The following is a 26,302-nucleotide window of genomic DNA, read 5'->3' as shown; positions in this document are numbered from 1 at the left end:
GTAAACAGGATGATCACCAGTAATTCCACCACATGATTACTATGAAGGTTTCTTGGCATTTAGCTGCAATCCAAGTCCAAGCTGTGGCTCCTTCCTCAGCCAGCGCAGAGGGAAGAGAAGAGGCAGCACAAGCCCTGTCCAGGTCTGCTGCAGGAACGCAGACTGCTGATCCACACAACAGCAGGGCTGAGACTTCATGGGTAGGACAGTTAGCAACAGAAAACCTGTCTGCTGAACATCTGGCTAGGCCACAACTCCAACTAAGTCTGAATGACTGCAGCTTGCAGTCCAAACATGACTCAGTGACAAATTAGTGTATATAACTGAAAACAATTCAGTGTAAGTCAAGCACCAAGCAGGGCTGTATGTACACACCTGTGCAACCTGCAAAATAGATTGCAACAGTAAGACTTGAGAGTCCTACATGCTTTTTTTTTGGCATGGTTTTGGATGTTCCTGTCCTCATCACAGTAGATAAACTGACTGGAGCAGAGCCTGAAGTAAGAAAGGCAAAGGAGCCCTGTTGACAGAATGCCATCCATGGAAGGCAGTGATGCTTATAACTAGAAGTGCACGAAGCAGGTAAGGATTTTTTTCCCCCACAGGTGGATCAAGCTTTCAGTGAAGGGCATTTTTTCCCATGTCTAAGAAGTAAGCCTTAACTGAAGAAAACAGGCTCAGGTTACAGATCAGGAACACCTTCCAAAAGGGAAGGTAAGCACACGGTTTAGATCACTTGGCAAAGCTATCAAGTCTCTCATGTTGTAAATCTCCGAGAATGTGTCACACAAACCTCTACTAGAGGTGATAGTGGACATAACAAAGCTGGGAGGGTGGATGATTTGGCCTTTTGAGACACTTTCCAAACCAAGCTTTCATTAATGCAGCTGTCCTACTGAGGCAGTTTCATCTGCCTTTAGTTTGGTGAATTTGTGTATCTGTCCAAGCAGCAGATGATGAGACTGCTGAGATCCTCCCCAAGACAGCAATGAAGAAGCTGTTAACACACCACACACTGCCAGGGGAAAAGGCATATTGACACACGGAGGCAACCAAGCATCAGACTGCCGTGCTAAAACTGCAGAGCACAAATGTCTCCAACAGCTTTATTGCCAGTCTTTCAGCCTAACAAATCTTCAAGTCCAAAGACTTCTTCCCATAACAGGAGGGGAAGAGAAGACATACCATAAATTCTCGTCATCATCAAAAAAAACCCCCAACCAAAATGTCAAGTAACACTTCATTCCCAGGCATAAAAGGTATAAGAAACTGATGTGAGGAGAAGCTCCCACAGAAAGCCTGACCTCATTAAGCTTGCTGTCTGTCTGACCTCTTAAAACACTATCTGTGCGTGAAAAAAATATAGAACATGAGCAACTGGAGTGCTTTAAGAATCATTAAAGATGGACCATCATAGGAAGAGCTTGAAGATTATAATCTTCAATTTCCAGTTCATCAGTTACACACCACAAGCAACTTAGTGATGTGCAGCCACAGATTGTTAGCTGCAGCCACAGATTCTTTTACTACAAAACTACTGACAGGGCTGAATCACACTTGGAACTCCAGCAAGGAGTGAAAAGAAACTGCATTCAAACATTGAATTCTGGCATTTCAGTAACTGTAAAGCCCCTAAGGTGCCATAGATGTGCTCCACCCCAGGAAGGAAGGTAAATTTCTAGTTTGTCACCCTCCTTGAGCAGAGCAGATGGGAGCTCTGCACTGCTCCTCACATGCATGTTCTGCACAGCAGGAAACAACCCCCACTGGCCACACTGGTACTGTTTTGAGAATCACAACTTTAATTTCCTTCCCTTTTCCTCTCCCTTACCCCTGCAGCTGTTCAGTGTCTCGTTAGGGGTTAGGTATCACATCAGATTGAAATGTGGCTATGAACAACAACAGGTGGCATGCTTATTACCTAAAACAGTTTAGTTACTGTATTCACTTAGCCCTCCATCACCTTCCCACAGCATTCTCCAGAGACACAGAAGTGTGGATGTAGAAGCAATTTAAGTCATCAAGAAAAACCATACCAAAGGAATTTAGTCTACAGATTCAAGAGAGTACATTAAAGCTTCCCCAAAGCTCAGGCATTTTTTTGAGATTAAGCCAATTTCTTTCCACCCCAAAAGTTAAATGCATCTGAAAATACTGGCTAATGCATTGCTATAATTCTAGGAACACATTAGAATTCTCCATTAAGAGTTTGTTGGCAGAACACAACACCCAGCTTCAACCTAATTTAACGTGGGGGTGATACAGATTTACTATTGTAGCCGCACCTTGGACAGCTTTAGCTTTACAGTAAAAACAGAAAATGCACAAAGCCTTATATACATTACCAGAAGTGATTAATGCTTAACAGAATGCTCATTAAAAACTATCATCAGCTATATGCACTACGAAGTTTACCAAATTCCATCATGCTGAGCAGTAAAGCAATACTCAAGCATTAATGTTATATAAAAGGTTTAAACAGAATCACTTCAGTGTATGGCTTCATGCCTGTAAACACAGAAATAGCTCAAATTGCTGGAAGAACAGAAGCTAGCTGGATCAGACAATCTAATAAGCATTATGTTACACTTTAAAAAAGAACTATAATCATAATCTTACAACAGACTGATCCTTTCTAGATCAAAAGCAGAGTGATAATTCTAACAATAACTATGGTACAAAGGAGATCTCAAGTGAAAAACATGGAACCTAAGCATGCCACTGTTTTCTTTAAAACACTGGAAATGAGGCCTAATTACCTTTGGTAGTGAAAACAGTGAATAGGAATAAATTCTGACAGTTCATTTTCTCATTGATGGTGTTTTTCCTTAGAGATGGACAAGTGAGGAACCTCTACCAGAGCTTGCAAGTTTCAGTTCCTTTTAAGAAGCACTTTGAAATTTAGACAAAGTACCATCAAAGTGGATGATGTCATTGTATTTGCATTGTTACTTAGCAGTTACCTCCTGTCCACATTCAACTTGTACAACTACTTACCCACACCTTAGCCTCATCATCTTCTGCTACATCCCTACTAAAGACTCAACAGAACGTTCTGCAGGGAAAACATCTTTCATAACAGCATGAGGAATGGTGTATACAAACACTACATAGTCAATGCTGAGCAGCACAATATTCTGTGTTTTCACCATGGCATTTTAATAATAATTTAGCAAAACAAAGTAAAAACAGCTACTAAAATCAGTAAAAATTCTTAGCCAAGTTCAGTAACCTCAGTTGTCTCCAGGACAGCAAGATGGGATGCTGCACTGGGACACTAACACCAAGTACCTCAGTGTCCTCTCCACACACATCCAGCTTCAAGGGAGCAGAATGCCAAGTTCTCCAAAGCCTTCAAAACCAGATCCAATAGCATGGCAAGAAGCATAAATTCACTCAATTTTATTGTATCAATATTGTCAAGTTTCATATGATAACATCAATTTCACCTAAGCTCCTTGTTCCCAACAGGAACAACTAATTCAGTAACCTGATATTTACTGAAGTGCTCAAAATAATGAGTAAATGAGGACCAATTCATTACTCAACTACAAATTTTTTATCTCAGAATAGCAGATAAATATACATACAAACTTTATCAGGAATGTATCATTCTAGCAAATGACACAGCTCCACAAAAAACCCCACAAAATCCACAAAACCACAAGAATAGAAGGAAGCAATTGCTCCTCAGTTGTAACTTAAGGGATTTTTTTTTAACAGAAGCATTCCCCCACACACCTTAAGAGCACCACTTGGTAGAAGGAACACCCAAAGGTAAGCATGTCTTATAGCTCTTGACAAGCAAACAGGAATCTAACAGTGGAATTTAAATAGACTCAGTCCAAAAACTCAAGTTACCACTGCAGTTCCTGTTTTACAGCATTATTACTCCTTGGTTACTCTGCTTCTGGGCAAAAGTTACCATGTGAACTTTAGCCCTACATCAGCATTCACCTCAAAGTAAAAACAGAAGATAATTTCTTTTTCTGAGCATTTGAAAACTCTAAAGGATGAGTGTTGAGCATCCTGTGAAAAACACCTGACACATTCCAGTATGCCTTGGTCACCATGAGGGAATAAATAAGTAAATCTATTCCTACCCCTTCTAGATTCAGGTTCAGCTTGCACTGATTTCTGTGAAACAGAAGTATGCAATAGTAGCACCTTCACATGATCAGATCATAGAGTGGTGAACTCACATCAGTCAGCTCAAGGCTTACTAGCAACCAGTGAAAAACTAAGTTTTGTTATCCCAGAACATCAGCCTGACAGCAATGGAACAGAGTGTGGAAAGGTGGGGTCACAAGCACTCCAGGAAAATGCGGGAGTGCAGCATCTCAGCATTTCCCTTCCAGGCACACATTTCTTCCACTGCAGGGTTAAGAGCTGGCACAGGATCTCATGGCTTGGGTTTTGCCTCTACCCAAGAGCTCCCAAGCCTTTTGTAAGCCTGGCAGCTCTGGCCCTGCTACCACTGCTCCACATCCTTGGACATGCCTGAGCACACAGGGTTGTACCAGATCCTTGTGCAGCTTCTCATGAGCCCCATCTCCAACTCCAGAACTGAGTTCTCACTTGTGAGAAGTGGTGAAAGGGGTCACCCTTTATATTTTAGCAGTGCGTTTGCACTATTGTTTGACATGGGCACATCCTTACTTATCCCAGACTTGGGGGCTTGAGTCTCCCCCATCACTTGTTCCTTTTCTCCAGAGGAAGCACATTTCAATGTGTGTGGATCCTTCAACAGCCAAGCTTCCCAATTCCACCCAGTTACTCCAACACATTCAAACGCACCTTGCTTGTCATTAGCCAAGCATCAGGAAGCAGCTGCATCCTCTTTTCACAAGAGGGCAGACCCTAAATTCCCAATTCTCACAGCTTTAGAAGTCCACCAGAGTGGCTGCAAAGAAGTTTCACTCCTTGACTCCACTGCTGAGCTACATTTCATTCTCTGATGGGCAGCCCTGAGCTGCTCCAAGGAAGCCCCAGAACAAAGTGCAAGTGCTGTTCAATGAACCACCAACAGTTACAACGAGGGAGAACATTAACAGCAAACACAAAGTTCCCACAACAGCTTCTCAAACAAGGATGCTTCCTTCAAACACCAGTGAGCTGTATTAATGTCACCTCCTCCTCAGGCTCTCAGAGGTTTCAGTACTTTGGTCCTTCCCTCCCCTTCTTTGGTGGGGGGCAGGGGGTAAATTCTTATGGAGTTGAAATACACAGAGGTTTACTTAAGCCAAATGTTTTATTTATTTAGGCACCAGTGCAAGGGTTAGAAGGCTGGAAAACAATTCAGCAGGTAAGCTCTAACAAGCAAAATAAATTATTTTAACCACTACTGGTGTTCTAAATACTACACAATGCAACATGTAACAGCCTAAGCTAATTAAGAGCTTCCTGAAAGTAAACATCATGATACAGAAGTATCAGTCTATCATTCCCCCAAAACATAAATTAAGATTCTTCATATGGATCAAATCCTCTCACCTCTGCAAGCAAAAAGCAAACAACAGAATTCAAAGAATTCACAATTTATCAGTGATCAGGGAGAGAAAAGTGGTTGATATCACACTTTATTTTCACTGTATTTCATCCTTACTTTCCTTCTTCATCTCATAGTGGCTTCAAACTTTGCCAAGCCATAGCAGTCTACAGACCCAACTTAGTATATGAGCTTACTTTAAAAGCAAGTCCCTCAGACAAGGCTTACCAACCATTAAAGCAAAATAAATCTACATTTACCTAAAATTCTACTTTTAAGTATTAAAATGAGACTATAGCATTTAATTAGTGATGTTCAAGATGCATCACAGAATACTTTGCAAACAGCTTTAAGAGTTCTGCACAGGAAGAATATGATCATTAACATCTAGTGCAAGAAAGCCTTGCCACAGAACCAGGAAATACATTTCTTCTACTACTCATTATGCTGCTTCCTAAGTCAGTTCTAAGGATTTTTACCTCCATCCTAATAGTTTTCCCAGGACAGTATTTTTGCTAGTCAGCATCTTGTTTGAAAGCAGTATCAAGATTTGGATTTTCAGAACATCATGCCTGACTGATAAACAACTGAATTTTAAGAGTTCCCACAATCTAAGCAAGTTGTATAACTGCATGCAGCTGAACTTAAATTAGAAGTAATCTAAATAACAGGCTCTTCCCACATGACACACCTAAAGATGTACATAGGTATTACTTGATACAGATTATGACTGCTGCTACCTTCAGATTTAAACAGTCACATGTTTCTGAACCCATCTTCCCTCTCTCCCCTTCCCAGACACATCTGCAGAAGTGGCTTCCAGATTCTCACATTACTTTAGTGCTTTGTGGCAGACTTTAAAAATAGCCAAAACAGACACACAAATATGCATAATTTAGTCAGCAATAAGCTTAACACTTATGTCACATAGGACTCCAGCTTCAAACCCAGACCTAATCCTTTTTCCACCTGACAATGATTAGGCAATTACAAGACTTCACTTACAATCAGATCAAAATCATCCTGTGTTTCTTTATTCCTACAAAGAACAGGCATGACTGATTTGCTTCTTCTAGGCTATCAACATGCAAATTGGCAGAGCTACTCAGTTTAGTTGGTAGTAACTAGATAATCTACACAAAGTCAAGAGGCATTTCTTCCACAGGTAGTAAGTAACCTGCAGCAGAAGCTACATAGGTTTTGGAACTAGGGCCAAAATTAAAGCAAGAAAAAAAAAAACAAAAAACCCCCAGCCAGTGGAGTCCAAGTTACCAAAAGCCAGAAAGAGGAACACAAGCTAGACAAGACTCTTCAAGCTGGGCTCAGCAGCACAAAGCCAGTCTGCCTGGACTCTGTTCCTCTCAGCAAATTATCTTGCTCACAACACACACTGCCCTGCAAAGGCAGTGATAAAAGATAAGGGATTGGGTCATGCTCCCTTCTTGTGAGACTCTTGTGGCTTCACAGCTTTTTCAGGCCACTGTAGCATCACAAAACCACTCAGCTCCCCACAAACGCTGGGGCATATGTGGTAGCACATGTTGTGGCAAGCAAGCTCTCCAGAAGCCCACTTGAGCAGACACATCAGGTGCCAGGCACAGCAGAGCTCAGGTCACCGAGCAGCGCTCACATCACCTCCATGCTGCCGGCTGCACACGGAGCACGGCCTAGCGCCCATCGGGGCTCACCGCGCCGTACCCAGCACACTGCCGAGGGCAGCCGGCGGAGCATCGCTGCTGACAGTGACAACTGCTGTGCGTCCCGAGATCCCTGACGTGCTGTGGCCTGACTTGAGCTAACTGCAGGTGCCCCGGACCGCACACCGGCCCTTCCTGCGGATGACAACAGCAGCGAGCTCCTTGCCCGGCCGGGTCCCGGCGGGTCTGCGACACACGGGACACCGGGGGGCCGGGCAAGGCCGACCCGCCGTGCACAGCGGGGCTCAACGCGGCAAGGACCGACCCTGCCGCGGCAGTCACTGACCAGGCCATGTGTCCGCACGGCCCGACCCCGCCGCACTCCGGCCCGGGCAAAGGCCGAGCACGGCCCCGCCACCGCCCAGGCCGCGGCCGAGCAGCCCCCGGGACACGGCACGGCAAGGCACGGCGGGCCGGGAGCGCTCCCTGCTCCCATCCCGGCGGGACGGTCCCGGCGGGAGCCGCAGGCTGCCCGGGGCGGGAGCGCTACTCACACCGACGCCGTCGCCTCCCAGCTCCCCGGCCGCAGAGCCACTGCCGCCCGCCTCCCCCGCCGCACCGCGCCCCGTCCAAGCCCTACCGGGGTCCAGGGCGGGCCCGGCACGGCCGCACGAAGCCAATGGCTGGGCAGAGGCGGGAGGGAGCGGGCGAAGAGCCGGGAGCACGGCGAGATCGCTGCCTGCGGAGGCGGAGCCTGCGAGGGCTTATAGGGCCGGGCCGGGCGCTCCCCCCATGTGACGGCGCGGGCGCCCAGCTGGGGCGAGTTAAGTGGCGGCGGCGGGGACCGCCGGCTGCCCGGCTGCCGCTCCCCAGAGCTTTAGCCTTGGCTTTTTTGATTTCTTATTTTTTTCTCCTCCATCCTCGGCGTTGGGCACTTTTCAAACAGCAGCGCCCCGCTGAGCGCGGCGCGGACCGAGCCGCCCCGGCGGCGCTGCAGGCGGCGGGGGCGCGGGGAGCGATGCTGCCTGCCCGCCCGGGCTCCCCGCCGCCCGCCCGGGCTCCCGAAGCCGCCTGACCAGCGGGGAAGGGGGCGCTGGATGCAGGCGCGACCCGGAGGCAGCGCTTGCCATGTGTGCTGGTAGCGCCCGGCTGTGGCAGCGCCCGGGGCCTGGCACCGGGTAAGGCAGGGCGGCACCGGGCAGGGCGGCACCGGGCACGGCCCCCGGCACGGCCCCCGCCGCCACCATGGTGAAGGAGGAGTGCAAGGCGCTGCTGGACGCGCTCAACAAGGTGACCGCCTGCTACCGGCACATGGTGCTGACCATCGGCGGCACCTCGGACTCCCAGAACCTGCGGGAGGAGCTCAAGAAAACCCGGCAGAAAGCTCAGGAGCTGGCGGTGGCCAACAGGAACAAGCTCACCACGGTCCTGAAGGACAAAAGCGTGAGTAAGGAAGATAAAGCCGAGTTCGAGAGGCTATGGGTGATTTTCTCCACGTGCCTAGAGATCCTGGAGATCGATATGAGGAGAGCCCTGGAGCTGGGCCACGAGTTCCCTCTGAACGTCCCCAAAAAACACCTGATCCAGACGGGCATGAGCGGGGGAACCTCCGGCGTGGCCGCCCGCGCCATGAGCGTCCAAAACATGAAATACGAGGCTGAGCACAACATAGACGTGGTGGATTTGAAAGACCTCGAGAACGAGATTAACCAGGTAGGAGAGATGATGTACGAGATGGAGATGAAGGTCAATGTCCCCCAGTGGACAGTAGAGGCTAAGCAAGACCCAGGGGCTGAACTGAAATCCACCATCAGCGTGGGCGCTTCCTCTATTGGCATGATCTCTGTGGAGGAAAATAAATCCTTCTGCGATATCAGCAAGGTTCTAGCTGGGATTATTTTTACTGCTGTGCTCATTATCGCTATTGTCCTGGCAGTGTGTGTGGTAAAACTGTCTTAGGGTGGTGCAAGCTCTGACACGAGCGACCGACCCCTTTCCAGCCTGTCTCTGGAGTGTTTCATGCCTCACCTTCACTTCCAAAGTGTGTTACTTGGATCAACTCAGAATTGTAAACGAGCACTTGAAAGAACAAAGCAGAACTTTTGCCTCTGGATAGCCTAAAATGCACTATTTGTTTCTCCTATGCTTTTTGAAGAAAAGGGATGCAAATCAGCCTGCAGAATAGAATGTCTTCGTTTACTGGACTTGGAACAGTTAAGCGAAGTACCAGGGTATTATCACTACTGGCTGTAACAGGGATTTGCCTGCTATTAATAGGTCACTATTCTCAGAAGCCTGTGGTTTTTGTTCTTCACTAGGCTCTGGTGTTTGCTGCTGGTCACTGTTTACAGTATTGGAGGGTAACACAAATTTGATGGCTAACATAGGTGTTTTGTCTGACCAAGTGAATAGAATTCATCAAATACAAAATGTATTTCTTGAGCAGAGGAAAGGGCTAAGGATGAAAACCCCAATACAAGAATGTAACCAAGCTCTATTTTAAATAAGTTAATGGTTGGGGAGGGGGGAGAAAACAGAACGATGTTTGATACCAAGTACTGTTTGTGGATTTCGACTGGAGTGTACGGAACCCAGTTGCATGAATTGGCACAGCACATGTCAATGACTAATCGCTTTCCAAATCCAGAAAGAAAAAAAGGAGAGTTGCATATTCAGAAAAATACTAGCAAGCTTCATGGTTTTCATTCACATTTACCATGATTTTAGCTTTCCCTGCAGGAAGACTGATTCTTGCTTCTGATTTTAATTTTTCTTTCTGAAGCAGCAATTTGTAGTCTGTGATTAATTATGAAAACAGGAGCAATGAATCTACCCACAGCAGATGCAGTAACATGGGAAAATAGATTTTAGCAAAAAGAAATGATGTTAAGTTAAAGCAGACTTTCCCAATGGGATCCCCTCTCCTATTGACAGGGAGGGACTGATGCTTGTATGTGTACAGCCACATTTCTGCAAGCTCTCAAACAGCAGAAATCCAGACAAAGCTAAAAATGTGTCTCAGTTTCATATCTCAGTCATTTCTGGTTAATCATCTGGGAAACAGGAAGCCTGTAGGATTGGTCCCATTTGATAACACTACAATTCTGGAAGGGAAATGCAACAGCATAAAACTTTCTAGTTCTTCCCTGTGGAATTGTCAACATTTAAACATAAAACTGTGGGAATATACACTTACTTAGCAGAGAAGCTGTACAATATTTTATAAAAAGGATTTATGTGTTATGGTATTTATTATTTACTTCTGGAAATACCTTCTAGTGCTGTGAACACACTGTCTGTTCAGGAATGCTTGGTACATGTGCTACAGTGCCATAGGTGTATGGGGCACTCCACAGCCAAATATAAAGACCCCAAAATACTGGGGGTTTAAGAAGTTATTTTTCTTTATTGATTATTACAGGAACATTATCAAAAATGATCAGTAATAATCAGACATGTTTTGTGAACAGTCTTCATTCTTGTTAAATAAAATTGACAACATGCATATTTTTAATATTTTTTTGTTAAGAACTAAACATACTTCAAGAAACTGCAGCAAACAGTTTAATCTTTAAAACTTAACTGGATTGATGGGGGGGGGGGAAGTGTATTTGAATCTGGGGACTTGTAGGTGAGGAAAAAATAGAAGGCAGAGGCCTGAATTCAAAGCTATAGATTATCCTTATATTGAAGGATAATGTGAGCTCTGCACATTGGTCCAGTCTAACTCCATTCTCTCAGTAATTCAGTGTTCCAAGACAACTCCACATTCCTTTCTGTTGTGTCTCACTCATACCATAGAATATGGTTTATATGTAGTTCATCTCTGTCTGTAGAGATCCCTGACAGCTTTCTAACAAAGCCAGGTCTGTATTTATCGGTGCTACAGTTCCAGCCTGCGTAGACAAGCTGTAATTGCTGACTGTTCATTTAAATTGGATGATCTCCTTCACAACCACAATAAGTAAAAACATTTAAGGAAAATACAGTAAAAGCTGCAGAAGAATGTACCTATTGGATTGCCACCTCTTGTCATTAAGGACCTGTGGATGTTTTCGCTTTTTGCACTCTCAGTTCACAGGAAGGTAGAGAAGCCATTGGGCTCTCCTCTGTGCTGCCTGAAAACTCCACAAACCTTGTGCAATCAGACCATTTAACCACATGTTCTCAAACCCCCAAGTCATGAATGCAAGTCTGTTTTCTGGTAGCTAAGTAAATGGTAACAAAGACAACATTCATTATCTTTTATCTCGGTATCTTCCACACACCTAACCGTAGATAAACTGTTTATCCATGCTTAGTTGTGTAGAAGAATTTTTAAGACTAGATCATCTTTGAAAGCAAGCCTCAGTGGGTTGGTAAACGGTTATGTTTTCAGTCTATTGCAATTTTGGTTTTTTTACTTTCATTTTTAATATAGGACTCAAAGAATTCATATAAATAGCCTATAAGTATGAAGTCTTGCATTATTATGAATATGCACACAATTACTACTTAAAGGATTGGCCTTGGAAAAAGAATTTTCAAATCTTAAGACAAAGCTGGCTGCAAATTAATTCATCATTAGTATGTTACTAAAAATCTGTATCATATATTTAGCCTATCTATCTGAAATTAATAGATTAGGTAGAATTCTAACAGAGGATTGGCACTGTCTACATGGATAAAGTGCTGCCACTCATCTCCTACACATGTTTGTTCCACGTGACAGAGTTTGGCACGACTGCACAAAACCAAAACTAAATGAAACCTCCATTGTCCAAAAATTCCTTTAAATTAAGAAACAGAGGTATAGATTTGCAGTCTTCATTTTTTCCCCCTACTGGAATGCAACTGGAAGGAGACTGGAAATGCTGCTTTGTAAGTGAAAAATGGGAATTCATACTTTACAATACTCTATATTGAAACAGCACGATAAAAAAGCACATACTCTCATGTTGATTGGTGAGAATGTAATTATAGTACAAGAAAAGATGGTCATTGCTTAATTAATATCGGTGTTGATCTACTTCAGCTCTTTTGTCTTTATTCACAGAATACACATATTAAATTTGCTGTATAGTAAAATCTTACTCCTGACTTGAATTACACTGGTTTTGCCTGTGCATGGGTGGTATTTTCTACACTTTGAATAATGCAAACCTGTTACTGTCACTATTTATTTAACTTAAAATAAAGTACTTCCTTATAACTTACTGGTTTGCTTGCAGTAGTAATTCAAATAAAACAAAATCTGTCAGAGCAGGTCCAGAGGAGGCCACAAAGGTATCACAGGGATAAAGCACCTCTGCTGTGAGGAAAGGCTGAGAGAATTGGGATTGTTCAGCCTGCAGAAGACAAACTTTGGGGTGACCAAATTGTGGCCTTTCAGTGCCTGAAGGAGATGGAGAGAGCCTGTTCACAAGGGATGGAGTCACAAGGGAGAACGGCTTCATGCTGACAGAGCTGGTTCAGATGAGATGCTGGGAATAAAATGTTCCCTGGGAGGGCAGTGAGGCCCTGGCACAGGGTGCCCACAGAAGCTGTGGCTGCCCCATCCCTGGAAACGTTCCAGGCCAGGCTGGACAGGGCTTGACACAACCTGGTCTGCTGGAAGGTGTCCCTGCCCATGGCAGGGGTAGAAACCAGATGATCTTTAAGGTCTCTTCCAACTCAAACTATTCTATGATTCTTTGAAAAGCTGGAATATTAATATAGCTTATCTGTAGTAAGCTCTTCAAAAGCTCCTGTTTCAACTACAGTAATAAAAGTAACATGCTAAGCCCTCTCATTAGTTTTGTAAACATCAACACAGCCTTCTCAAGCTCCCAAAGCTGAATTGTGATGCAGCTTACACTGCCAGGGAAGCAGCAGTCTGAGATCAGGAAATCCCTGCCCTAGGAAACAGCTACAATAACATTTAGGCTAACATGATTCTGCCTTCAGTGCTGGATGTCCAGAGTTAAGTACAGAACCATTGGCTTGGACAACCTGAAAACCAGACTGGGCTGGACTGACAATTGGAATCTCCTTGTGTTAGGATCCAAACTCTGTCTCTTTCAGCCAGCAAAGCTGGCATTTACTTTAGCAAGAGATTCACACAACCTAAGGAGTGTGAAACTTGGTCCTGTGCTATTGGTAGCAACAATGATCAACAGTTGTATCAAACCATCAGAACTGAGTCTGTTAAATGCAGCAATTTGAAATTTCATTCCAGGATTTCCAGTCTATCACCATAAAAACCCATTACCCTTTTTTCTAGTTTAGGAATACAGGACCATAATTGAAGTTTCTCTTGATGTTGCAAACAATGTAACATCATATTTCAGCATTATGAATATAAAATAAAATTAGTTTTCAAAATTCTTCATGTAAGTATGAAATATTTTTTACAGTAATGCAATTATTTAAAACTGGACTAAATGACTGATGTAATTAGCTTTCAGATTAAAAATTAAACATGTGCTTATTGTTCATAGAGGGGATTGGTTACAGGCTTGCTTTTCCTTCTCTGGAAGGTTTGTGTTGTTTATGTTTGCTTTCCAGAAATACCTTCTATTTAAGTGCTAATGGAACTCCTAGTCAACATATTTACCCTTCACAGATTTTCATTATGTAAAAAGTCATCCAGTAAGACCAGTGGATTACAGATCTCTAAGTGCTTTCTCTCAATACGATTATATAAGTCTTTTAATACAGGAAGAGATCTGGACAAAATAGTTCACACGTGAGCAGCATTTGCTACAGTGAGTGTACAATAAAAGTGGGATTAGAAAATAATGTCTTTCATATGAAATTATCCACATGTGTTTAGGGAACAACAAAAAAAGGAAAGGATGTATGATGGATGTATGTAGTAAATACCAAAGTTTGCTTTTTGTTATGTACAGCAGCATCCCAATGTTAAACTACAGCAAAGGAATATCTTATGCCCAGTGGGACAGAGGATATAATATATCCCTGAGTGGAACTGACTCCATTCTCTTATTATGTCTCAGAGAGTAAAACTATTTTAATGTGCTACATGCTGTTATCCATTTTACAGAAGACAATCCTTGTCTCCCCCAGTTCCACACTACAATGGCTTTCTCCTGGAGGAAGGCAGTCCCACATGGCTGGATTCCATCCCCATCCTCACAGCTCACTGCTGTGGTACAGGGTGCAGCTGGGATGTGGCTTTAGCAGCTGCCACTGCAGAACCTGGGCAAAGGTGAAAAATCCCAGGGCACTGAGCCAGCACCAGGGCTCTGGTGGATCCTCCCAGGCAGCCAAGCACGAGTGCTCCATGCTGGAAGCAATGTGACTGCAGACACAAATCCAATCACAACCCCTCTGAAACCGCCACCCACAGAGGCCACTTAGCAAAGGCAATTCTGTTTATTTCTCAGTTCCAGCCATTTGTGAGAATATCTACTGTGATTTACCAGAGAGACAGAAACTGACTTCTCAGCCCTCCACAGGGTCAGATGAGTTTTTGTTTTGTTCTCTTTCCTCGAATTGTATGTTTTATTTACACTGCATTGCATGGCATTATTTATCATATACTTAAATCTCCACCAAATTAAACAAACTCACAAATAATCTCAGAGCTAGGTATAATTCAGCTGCACAGAAATGAAGTCACAGCTGTGGTATAAATGTGCTCTGTTGTTTTGATCATTTCCACTGTGCATGAAATTATCACTGCAGTCTCTGATCAGTCAGGTCTGTCTCACACACAAATAAATGTTCAAGTAACACACACAGTTGAACTCACTGATGTGTCACAGCATTAAGAAACCACACAGCCAAACAACTGACTTTAAAAATCATGGGGCTTTTGAAAGAATAATAAACCTCCTACCTTACAGTCATCTACAATTGTCTTGGGAAAAAAAATTAAATGCAATTTCTTTGTGTGATCCAGAAAAATCGATACAAAAATAGCATAAACTTTGGGGAGGAAAAAAACCACAAGAAAGGGGAAATAGGAAATAAAAGACAAAAGAAAATACTTAACTATTTATACCATATAAAATGACTGAGGACTGCCAGAGACAGCAAACATGATACTCCCTTAGCAACTTAATCTAATATGCCAACTGCAGGTGTAATTTAAGATATACACATTTGAATTCTGGGTCCTGGAAGGTGTGCTCCAAATGATTCCTCAAACAAGACACCAGTACTCAGTCTGGCAAGAAATTACATGTGTGAAAACCATTCACATAACTAAAAGCTGCAGAATTAGAACCATAATTTCCATTTCCATAAAATGTGTAATCCATGTGGTGCCTGTTGGAGATGATTAAATGATGGAAGTAGAACGGTTCCAGTTGTTAATATTATCTGCAACCTAGTTTTCCCATCTGCCTAATTTGTTGGAATATCATATTTTGTACAAGGTTAGCTGGGTTTTTTTCTATTTTTCTTTTTACTCTATATAATGGTGTTATAATCATAAACCTGCATTTCCTACATGTGACATTTATTCACAATATGGAAACAATACAGTGAATAATCGATTTACTTTTCATATTAATTATTAAGTCTGCCTATCTGTTGATATTATATGAGCTAAACCATCTAAAAGCTTTAGCATATCATTTTGAAGTGACCTGGAGGTATCTGAAATACCATTTGAAATAGCTGGAGGCAATTAAAAGATGTGTAGATGGGGCACTTGGGGACATGGTTTAGTGCTGGACTTGGCAGTGCTGGGTTTAGTGGTTGGACTCAATGATCTTGGGGTTTTTTTTCCAACATAAATTACTCTGTGATTCTACAATACTGTAAAATAAGCCAGTGTAAGAAGCAGTAGACAAACCTAGTGAAATGTCTGCATTTTTTTATAGTTGAAGTTATCACAACTCATTATTGTAGACACTGCATCTGCATGGGGACAAAGATGCATCTGAACTAAACTGAACCTGACTCAGTGTAATCATCTCCAACTCACAGGATAGCATGGAAACTAAACTAAATGATGAAATGTTGATGGATCTTGTTTTTCATCTGAAATTAATTATTACAGTGGTGAAATCTGCACTGACCTCTCTGGGCAAAATAATTTATGCAATGATGTAACAGAAGGAATGAAGTCATTTGATTGCTAAGTAGTGTAATCACATAGGAAAAAAAACCCAGAAAATTAATTTGAGATTCATTTCCATATATCTAGTGACCTAAACCTTTTTTTTTTAACTTTTTCTTGTAAGCAGTAACTGAACTGCAGAGAAAAATGTTGAAATAACCCCTGCATTGCTGAAACATGATGCCACAAAGAATTATTATCAGTGCAATACATTTATGGTATTTTATTTGATGTAATTTTTGCATCACTCAGAAGGGTTTCTTTTTCAATACAACACAATCTGGTTTTGAAAGCAACCTGAAATACAAAATTATTTGGGGTCCAGTAAGTACACAGTTTTATATTCTGGCATAAAAGAAACTAGAAAGACAGCTGAATTCTTTACTTTCTAGCAAAAACACCTTTTTTTTTTTAATAATTTCATTTGGAGGGGACCTCTGACTCTTTCTCTACTCTCACACATGTATCTAGCTAACTCTTGCTATGGGGAGAGCTCTCTTCACACTGAAGTGCCCTGGATTCCCAGCACACACTGGCCCCTGAAGCATCATGTCCTTGTGCTGGAATCCTTCCACACAGCAATGTCACAAACTGGTGTGCTTGGTTTAGGATTAGTGATAGATTTTCTCAGATTTTGTCTTTTTTTTCCTGAAATCACTCATAAAGCTATAGAATATTTAAGTAAAAGTGAGGTAAGCTCTGCATTCTAGCAGAATATATTGAAGAAAAACTCATCTAAGTTGGAGATGAAGAAACATGCTCTGTAGATAACCTTACACCTAATTTGCCTTTAAGAGTTATTCTATATTTATGTGAGCTACCTCCAGCAGGTCAGCTACAGCTTTGAGGGGCAGATACACACTCCAAGAGCTGATCTTTTGCCTTGGCAAGAAACTGGAAGGAGGCAGAACTTCCTTTTGCATCCTTTATCTTTGCTCACAGAGTTTCTGAGTGCTCAGAACCCCCAGCAACCTCCAGCCCTGATAACTGGGTCAGGTAGAGACAAACTCTCCTGGAATTTCACATGAGATGACTTCAGCTTTGCAGTGAATGGATACTGAAATAATCTTCCTAAGACAATTCTGAAAGAAGCCAAAAAACCTGCCAGCAATAGGGTGAATCCGCTGACCCTCAGGTAAGGAATGGCACCTTCTTTACAGGTGATTTATACTGCAGAACTGTGTGGGAAAAGACAGCAAATGGAGCAGGGAAGAAAGTTTACCTTAGCTTGTACCTGGCTGTGTTTGGGCCCAAGGAACTGCTCAGGATGCTGAGCTCAGTCCTGAACAGAGCTGTAAGCCCAGCCCTGGCATTCTCTGGGGTCTGAGGCCACAGCACCGTGCCAGCCACACATCCCATTGGCACTGCTCTGCAGGAATGCCTTGGGAACCAGATCCATGAGGTTTAATACCAGGGGGTGCCAATGAAAGCAGGGGAGTTTTGATCAGGGGGATAAAGCACCTCTGCTAGGAGGAAAGGCTGAGAGAATTGGGATTGTTCAGCCTGCAAATGTGATAGCTTTGGGGTGACCTAACTGTGCCCTTCCTGTGCCTGAAGGGAGCCTGCAAGAAAGGTGAAGAGAAACAATTAACAAAGGCCTGAAGTGACAAGGGGGAATGGCTTCACACTGACTGAGAGTGGAATATTGGGAAGAAATCATTCCCTGTGAGGGCAGTGAGGCACTGGAACAGGTTGCCCAGAGCAGCTGTGGCTGCCCCTGGATCCCTGGAAGTGTCCTAGGCCAGGTCTGATGGGGTTTGGCACAACCTGGGATAGTGGAAGGTGCCCCTGCCCATGGCAGAGGGGGAACCAGGTGATCTTTAAGGTCTCTTCCAACCCAGACCATTTTATGATCCTGTGCCTCATTTGCCAGGGTATCCTTTACATACATACCAGTACTTGTGAGCCTTTAGACTGTGCAAGACAAAAAACCACAAACCAATATTCCAGTTAGAAACTTAACACTATAATCACTGCTATTCTCGAGTCTCAGATTTTCCTAGATATGTTCTTAAATTATGTTCCAGATATCAGATATCACATTTCTGTCATACAAAGACAGTTTTGTATTTGTGTGGGTATTATATCTGATTTGAAAGTGACACCATTCATTATTGGTACATGAGTACTTTCTACTTAAAATGTCTTTATGCTGAAATGATCTGACATAATGGACCCTAAATCTTTTTGATCTGCCATCAAGCTCATTGGATGTTAAATCTTAAAAAACCTCAGTAGTTTATTAATATTTCATCAGTAAAACAGCTTTTAGGCAAAGCAAATTCCTAACAAGATGTATGCTTAACACAGTGAAATAGTTAAATACACAAAGAGTGCAAAAGGCAAACAAATATCAAGATGAATGTCATGATTTTAGATTCAAAGTACCTTAATAGAAAACAACAAATTAATGAACCTTGTGCTTCAACTGCCTAACATAGTAATTACTGGTGAGCAAAAAGGATTAAACTAGTGAGGAAAGGGCTGCTCAGGTTAACAGGTATCATTGGTTTTGCTTGTATATTCAGTGAAAAGTAAGGGAGGCAGGCTTGTCTGTTGTCTGGCCATTCATTTCAGCTGCCTCAGCTGCCTTGGCTGACCTGCCCTGCCCACTGCAGCCAGGCACCAGGGTGAGCTCATGGCCCAGCTGTGTCTGGCCACACCACAAGGTCATCTTTGGATTTGTCAATTGACATGATCCAGCACCCCACTGCTTCAGCTGCTTCTAAACTCCACTGCAGTTCCAGTGACACACTCTCAGGCATCAAGTACAAGCTCAAATACAAAATCAAATAGAGAGGTTGTCAGAAGCATGTATAGGTACGTGGGTATTTGCCAAATGCAATCTGGCAAGAGAAGGATTACGGATGGGAGAAGGATTTTCCATGTTACATGTAAATACCATTCCTCTCAAAACTTCTCAACCTGTGTCATCACCTTTTTGCTGCTTAGATTTCTTACAAATTAAAAAAATTGAGGAATCAAAATCAATTAACAAAATAAAATGTTTCCTAAAGCTTCAAAGAACCTTTCAACGTTTTGCTACCTTGCTGAATATTTGTTTTTCAGCTAACAAGGTACTTAAACACCTCAAAACAGGAAGAGCTCTGTAATGATAAGCTGAAACTCTACATACTCTTCCCGTCTGGAATGCACTAGAACAAATTCACACAACTTGGCAAACGTCACGTTTAACTACAGACCTAAAATGACTTTTGCTGTCAGCGTGGTTGGCTGTGGCATTGAGATAAGGAGATTTCTGCGGGGCCAGCTGGCGGGTCAGCAGCAGCACTGCCACACAAATCCGAGTCCTTGGCTGCCGACCCCGCGCTGACTCCCGGGGCTGCCACCAGACCCTTCCCCGCCTCAGGGCGGCTCTGGGCTCCCGGGCAGCTCCGGCACATTTACACCTTGCGGCGCTGTGAATGCACTCCTTGCTCCGAGCCCTCAGCAAGGGCGAGCCAGCCCAAGCCACAGCTTCCCAAGCCACTTAAAGCCTTTGCCTCGTTTCTCCCGGCCATCGCTGCCTTAAACCCGTTGTATTTCCTTAAGCCCTCGCCCCCCGAGGACACCCGCTACTTACCGGCTTAGGGCTGAGGGGGGCCGAGGCATGCCAGCGCTGTCCCGCCTCCCGCGGGCCTCCCCCGGCGCAGGCCCGCCCCGCGGCTGCAGTGGCTCCTCCAGGGGCGCAGGCGGCGGTGCCGGCCCGCCCCGCCGCGGGAGCCCCGCCGCCCTCCGCCTGGCCAAGATGAACCCGCGGCTGCGGCACTGGCGGGAGGCGGCCACGCTGCTGCTGGCGGCGGGCACGCCGGGCCGGCCGCCGCGCTCGCCGCTCGGCCCCTTCGACTACGAGCTGCTGCTGCTGCGCCGGAGCTCCCGCAGCGGCTTCATGCCCGGCGCCCACGTGTTCCCGGGCGGGCTGGCGGAACCGGCGGATTTCTCCGCCGAGTGGCTGGGGCTGCTGCCCGCCTCGCCGCACTGCGGGCTGGGCGCCGTGAAGCCGCCGCCGCCCGGCTGCAGCCGCGCCCCGATCTTCGCCACCGACCGGGAGAGCTTGGGCTCGCAGCTGCCGGGGGAAGTCGCCTTCCGCATCTGCGCTCTCAGGGAGACCTTCGAGGAGGCGGGGATCCTGCTGCTGGTGCCGGGGCGCGGGCCGGCCCCGCCGCTGCCCGCCGAGCGCCTGCCGCCCGCCGCCGAGCTCGGGGAGTGGCGGCGCCGGGTGCGGGAGGACGCGTCCTGCTTCCTGCGGCTGTGCCGGCACCTGGGCTGCGCGCCCAACATCTGGGCGCTGCACGAGTGGAGCAACTGGCTGACGCCCGTGGGCAGGGCCGGCGCCGGCGGCCGCCGCTATGACACGGCTTTCTACCTGTGCTGCCTGCAGCAGCGGCCGCCACACGTCTCGCAGGACGACCAGGAGGTGACAGCCGTCCTGGTAAGAGGGGCCGGGGTGCCCGGGAAGCAGCACAGCCCGGCCCGGCTGGTGTTGCGATGGGAGCGGCCGCTCCTGCCCGAGCCCTTCTCCCACCGCCCCGGGCTCCGCCGAGACTGTGCCCTTATACTTCCAACAGGCGTAGAATCATAGAATGGTAGGGGTTGGAACAGACCTTAAAGCCCATCGTGTCCCACCCCCGCCATGGGCAGGACACCCTCCACCAGAACAGGTTGCTCCAAGCCCCAATGTCCAGCCTGGCTTTGCACATTTCCAGGGATCCAGGGGCAGCCACAGCTTCTCTGGGTACCCTTTGCAGGGTCCCACCACCCTTACAGTAAAATACCTGCCTTCTAATATCTAAAGTCTAAGTCTAATATCTAATCTAAAAGTCCTCTCTTTCGATTTGTACCCATTGTACTCCTTGTCCTGGCACTACAGTTCCTGACAGAGTCCCTTTCCAGCTTCCCTGCAGTCCCCTCAGATACTGGAAGGTGCTGTGAGGTCTCCACACAACTGTCTCTTCTCCAGATTAGTCCAAGCCCTCCTGATAAAGCTCCTTGAGGAAAGGGAAGGGAGTTTTACCTGCACCCTCTCCCCTGGACTCCTGGAGCTGCCACCATCACCAGAGGGTTTTTCGTGAGGTTGTTGACATGATCCGTGTCACATCAGGTCCCTTTCACCGTGAATTACTGTCTCTTTCCAAGGCAGTTGACAAATACAATTTTTTTTACATTCATTCCTGCAATATAGCAGGGTTGTCACACCTCCTCAGGATTCTGGGAGAGATCCATGTAGTATATCCAGGTATATTCCAGCACTGCATGAGATGCTAGCAATTTTTGTCTTTTGGAGTTACTTGGAATATTTTAAGTAATATGCAAACTTGTTGAAATAGTCCAGTAAAAATTTTGACTTCTTATTTTTTTAACCTTTCTTTTTTAATTGAGTGTGTAAAAGTAACAAACTTCATGAAGAAGCTCTAATGTCAGGTACATGAGGGTCCTTAAGTTTTTCTAGGATTCTGGAAAGTTTGATTACAAGTTAGAAGTAGATGAGAAACCAGACAGTTCTGTAAAAGCCTACTTAAAATGTTGGTATTTCTGATGTTCCTGTATTTATTTGTTTAACAAATTCTGCTACAGAAATTTAAAAGTACCTGAAACCTTACTTTCAAGAGCTCATGTTGTAATTTTGTTAATAATAGCATAAATCTACTGCAAACAATTATGCATCTATTATTAAATTCACCATGTGAGATGAAATCAAGATTACCAGTAGTTTTAAACATGCAGAATTATGATGAATAGCTGGGTGTTCATGTTCTGAAAACAATGCTTCTAAGGAGCAGATGTTTAGAGGTACTTTTAAATCTCAAAGCATCAGTGGCAACTTCTGGCAAGAGCAAGTTTAATGTTTTCTGTTGGTTTCAGTAAACTTTCAGTCATGCCCCTAAAACAAATGTCAGTTTTTAAATCTGGCATGTCTGTGTGTAAAATAAAAAATTACTTTTATTGGGAAAAAATAAGTAGTTTTTATCGATTGTTTGTTTTTCAGTTTTAAGAATGTCTTTGTTGTTACTTTGGTGTAGTTTATACATGGTTTTTATTATATTCAGAAATATGGTCCATTGCAAGCTTCTTTGCTGTATGGACTTCCTTGCTAAATGACTTTTCAGTTTATTCAGACTTTCTATCTGCTGCTGACACTATTATTTCAAGACTTGTTTTCATCTTCCAGTGGTCGTCACCTGCAGAAGCCATCAAACGCTTTAAGTCTCAGGAGATCTGGTTTCCTCCACCTCAGTTTTATGAATTCTGCAGGCTGTGCAACTTCTCTTCCCTCGAGGAGCTGCAGCAGTTCAGCTCTGCACGGGCTCTGGAGGGCTGTGAGCGCTGGATGCCCGTGATGCTGAGTGCTGCAGATGGAGCCATCCAGCTGCTGCCGGGTAAGGACACAATGGAGGCTTCTCCTGAGTGCACAGCATCTTCTGAATGCTTGTGCTGAAGCCACATGGCATAATCCATCCTTAACTGAAGGAAAATACTCTTTAAGTCAAGTTACTGCATGCTGTTTCCAGCTTGTTTGCTATAGTTGTGATGGTGGCTGCAGTCAGAGACAAGCCAGGGCATCAGACAGCACAGTTATTTCTCAGTTACTCATAATCTCATTGTCTCACCATTGTCATCATATGTGTATTTGTGAAGAAATTCCAGCATTTCAGCTTTGTGTAATCTGAAGGATGTTTAAAAACTCCTTCCTTCAGTCCTTTTCAGTGGGAATTCTCCTTTACTTCAGGTATCACTTTGTGAGGAGATGGGAATCCAGCACAGCTGCATTATCACACCTCCCAGCTGCAGTGATAAGGCACTGGACTAAAACCATGCACTCAGCCATCTTCCTCCTGCCCTTTCTCCTGCTTAAGTCTCTCTCATTTCATAATCATGTACATGCAGCATTAAGAAAAGCTGTATACTATTTATTCTTTTCTGCTTTTCTTAGTTTGTTTTTCATTATGCTTTCCTTTTTTTTTTTTTCTTTTGATCACAATTGACCTCTAGGATTTCTGTATTTGGGGTTCATTGTCAGTCTTGCACAAGAGTATAATGCCTTGATATGGCAAATCAATTATTTACATTAACAAAATAGAACAAAATACATTTCTGTTCTTAGTTCTATCTTTATACCCATGAAGAAGTGCTTGTCCTGTGCTCCACCTATTATATACACTCCTGTCTGCCCAGGCTGTCATTACAGCATATTAATAGCATATTATCAGGAGCTCTGGAACATGCAACATGCACTGCAGTGTCACTGACATACTTCAGAAATGTATGATTCTGTCTTTAAATCTGAAGATGTTTAGAGGCAACTTACTTTGCATTGTGAAATAAATTTCCACTGATTTACATATACTGATAAATCCTAAAAAAATTGCCTGTGAAAAGGCTGAAAAATAAGGTTGGCTATCTATAACTAAATCTTTTTTTCTACCCCCAGGAGATGAGTTATATCCGGAGGATCCAGATTATACTGGAGAAAAGAAAATTACTATGTCAACAGATAAGAAGGTTGAAGATCTCATGAGAGAGGGTGGGGTATTTCACAGGATGGTAATGAAAGACATCAACAATCTTGCTATTTATGTTAATATTCAAGCAAAATATAAGCATATAAATCCACTGATGATAAAGTGTGATAATTCAGATTGCAATAGCAGATTATAATGTCTTGGGTTTAAATCTAGAATATTTTTAATTGCATATATGCTCACTGTGGTTTTGGTGCTTTTTAACTGTTGCCAAATAGTCATGAAAATATTTCTCTGTCCTGCCAAAGCATTATATCTGTATGTCTGTGCAGTCACATCTATGTGTATCTAATTTCTTGAGTCTTTAAAAACAGAGCAGTTGTGCCACTGTTGAGTCACAAAGGTCTTCTTCTCATTGAAAATTTATATATATATATATATTATGATTAGAACAAGCAGAGAAGAGTTGAAGGATTCTTTTATTATGCTTCCCAAAGTTATCCACTAGATAACTGTAATGTTAGAAATAGATAAAATCTCCCATTCCATATTTGTTAACATTTCCCATTTTATTCTTTCTTTCATTTTGGGGACAAGCAATGTATGTATAGATATAGATATATACATAAATTAACTATAATGCACTTTTAAAAAGAATATTATAAAGTTAATTTTTATATTTTATATACTTAAATTCTTTCTACTAATGGTAATAATTCAAAACTACAATTTTCAAAGGTAGACTTAGCTTAAAGGAAGTCATCTCTGGAATTGAGTGCATTCTTTTTATCAATATATTTTTTTATCTTCAAGCTGTAAGCAATTTAAAAAATAAAAAGTGTAATTTTTTAGCTCCAAAAACATATCAACAACTTAAGGGAATAATGTTCCTCCTTGATATACCCACATCCATATTCCAACATCCCACATTTTGCTTCTTAACTACTTTACTAATATAACTGAGATTTAAGAACTTCAGAGGAAAGATTGCTGCTTAATGTTTGGTTTGATTTTGTCTTTTCTTTTGTTCAATAAGTGGAGTCAATGGAGCAGTTTTGTAAATTATCTGGAAGGATAATGAACGATGACTTCAGATTAGTCAGTAAAGTTGTTCAGAAAGCTTTGTTCCAGGTTTTGTTCTCTGTTTCAATTAAAACCGGTTGCTACAATTAGATTAAATTGGTTTGTAGCATTTATTTGGATTAAAAAAATACTGAAAAAAAGGTGTGTCTTTCTCTTCTCCCTCAGAACATACCCAGGCTGGTGCTGGTTTTGCAGACCTTGTTGAGGTTTGTAAACCTGTGCTAAACAATGACCACAAAAGCAGAGCACTGTGTGTTGTGCATTAGAACACCTGAATATTCTGGCTGGGTGTGACATTCCCTTTCCTCCTGTCACTGGAGACTTCACCTGCCTGCCCTGACTTCTCCAATGGAATGGAGAGTGTCCCAGGACACCCTTGATGCGTCTCATCAAGTCCCCAAGCACTTGTCTATGTTCAGGCTTCTCAGATGGCCTTGAACTTGGTTTTCTCCTACAACAAAAAGCACTCAATTTCCTCACCTTGAAGTTCAAGGACATGGGAAATATGGGCAGCATGACTGCAGCAAAAACTGAGCCATAAAATCAAATGTCAAAGAAACCCTGTCAGCCCTCTCTATGTGCATTATTACTGAAGTATTGGGGGTAGGGATATACATTTGTTTAAGTAGTTCTCCTTTTCTAATCAATATACCTCTGGGAGTTTTTTGGGTTTTTTCTTCAGATCCCTTGCCACATTCAGCTCCAGTTGTGCCTTAGCTCTCCTGATCCCACTCCTATATCCCCAAGCAACATTCCTATATTCTCCCCTATGGATATGTATCCCTGCTTCCAGTGCCAGTGCATTTCTTTCTTGCACTCCAGTCAGACCAGAAGGGTCTTACTCTGCTTCTTTGGTCTCCTGCCTGATTTCTTACACATGAGAATCAAAGAGGTTTTGTGCTTCAAGGAAAAGATGCTTAAAGAGCTGCCAGCTCTCTTCTCTCCTGCTCCTTTATCCCCAAGGGCAGTCAGTTTCCAGGAGTTCTCATCCAGTAATGCCTTCAACAAGTGACAGTGTGCTCTCCTAGAACCTTCACTTTATTACTGTATTCATCTAGACCATATCCCTTGAGATGACAAATTGAAATACACAAAGGATTTCTTTTATTCTTCTGCCTCTTATGGTTATTCTACCAGTTTACTTTTATGGTAGAAAGTAAGTATTACGAGAAATTTTTTTTGATAAATTATTTAGCACCCGAGCACAGCAGGAGTGTGGATATGGGAATGAGGGCAGGAGAGGTGTGCAGGGGTGATGCCAGATGTGTAAAAAAATGCAGTTTTGGCACTTGTGTTAGGTGAGGGCTCTCCCTGTCTGGCTGGGGTTATGTCTTCCTGCAGACCTAAGAACTACACCAAGGACTTACACTAAGTTATTTCACCACTTCCAGAGGGGCAGATCCCTATGAACTCTTTTCAGTTGTCCATTTTCTTGGTGCTACACCTGTTTTGTGTTTTCCTTTTTTCCTGTGGTTGTTGTCCCTGCATTAGTTAAGAACTGCCAGTGTTTCCAAAGAACTACCGCTATTTCCACCACTGCCTCTGCTACAGAGACTTTAAGCCTGAAATAAATTCCAAATCC

The 26,302-nt window shown here is 43.6% G+C and overlaps 3 protein-coding genes across 3 annotated transcripts in view; 2 read left to right on the top strand and 1 right to left on the bottom strand.

The window, feature by feature from the left end:
• Positions 1–7,811, bottom strand: part of ANKRD27 (ankyrin repeat domain 27) — a 42,244-nt gene extending 34,433 nt beyond the window's left edge. Inside the window, exon 1 of the mRNA XM_058813312.1 lies at positions 7,766–7,811. The gene's annotated coding sequence lies outside the window, so the exon portion shown is untranslated. The remainder of the gene's footprint in view (positions 1–7,765) is intronic.
• Positions 7,812–8,243: 432 nt separating this feature from the next.
• On the top strand, positions 8,244–12,298 carry RGS9BP (regulator of G protein signaling 9 binding protein). Its single transcript, XM_058813314.1, has one exon. The coding sequence runs from the start codon at positions 8,371–8,373 to the stop codon at positions 9,082–9,084; it is 714 nt and encodes a 237-aa protein (XP_058669297.1). The 5' UTR covers positions 8,244–8,370; the 3' UTR covers positions 9,085–12,298.
• A 7,475-nt stretch (positions 12,299–19,773) lies between these two features.
• Positions 19,774–24,792, top strand: NUDT19 (nudix hydrolase 19). The gene is made up of 3 exons (XM_058813313.1): positions 19,774–20,609; positions 22,347–22,554; positions 23,607–24,792. Exons 1-3 carry the CDS (start codon positions 19,788–19,790, stop codon positions 23,831–23,833), a joined length of 1,257 nt encoding a protein of 418 aa, XP_058669296.1. The 5' UTR covers positions 19,774–19,787; the 3' UTR covers positions 23,834–24,792.
• Positions 24,793–26,302: the final 1,510 nt, after the last annotated feature.

Source organism: Ammospiza caudacuta, chromosome 13 (assembly GCF_027887145.1).
Source record: "Ammospiza caudacuta isolate bAmmCau1 chromosome 13, bAmmCau1.pri, whole genome shotgun sequence".
NCBI lineage: Eukaryota > Metazoa > Chordata > Aves > Passeriformes > Passerellidae > Ammospiza > Ammospiza caudacuta.
Note: the sequence above shows the minus strand (reverse complement) of the source record. Positions and strands in the feature narration are given on the sequence as shown.

Coding starts and splice junctions, on each gene's coding strand:
- NUDT19 (XM_058813313.1), top strand. CDS start 19,788: ATGCCAGCGCTGTCCCGCCTCCCGCGGGCCTCCCCCGGCGCAGGCCCG. Junction 20,610..22,346: donor AGGAGGTGACAGCCGTCCTG/GTAAGAGGGGCC, acceptor TTCATCTTCCAG/TGGTCGTCACCTGCAGAAGC. Junction 22,555..23,606: donor AGCCATCCAGCTGCTGCCGG/GTAAGGACACAA, acceptor TTCTACCCCCAG/GAGATGAGTTATATCCGGAG.
- RGS9BP (XM_058813314.1), top strand. CDS start 8,371: ATGGTGAAGGAGGAGTGCAAGGCGCTGCTGGACGCGCTCAACAAGGTG.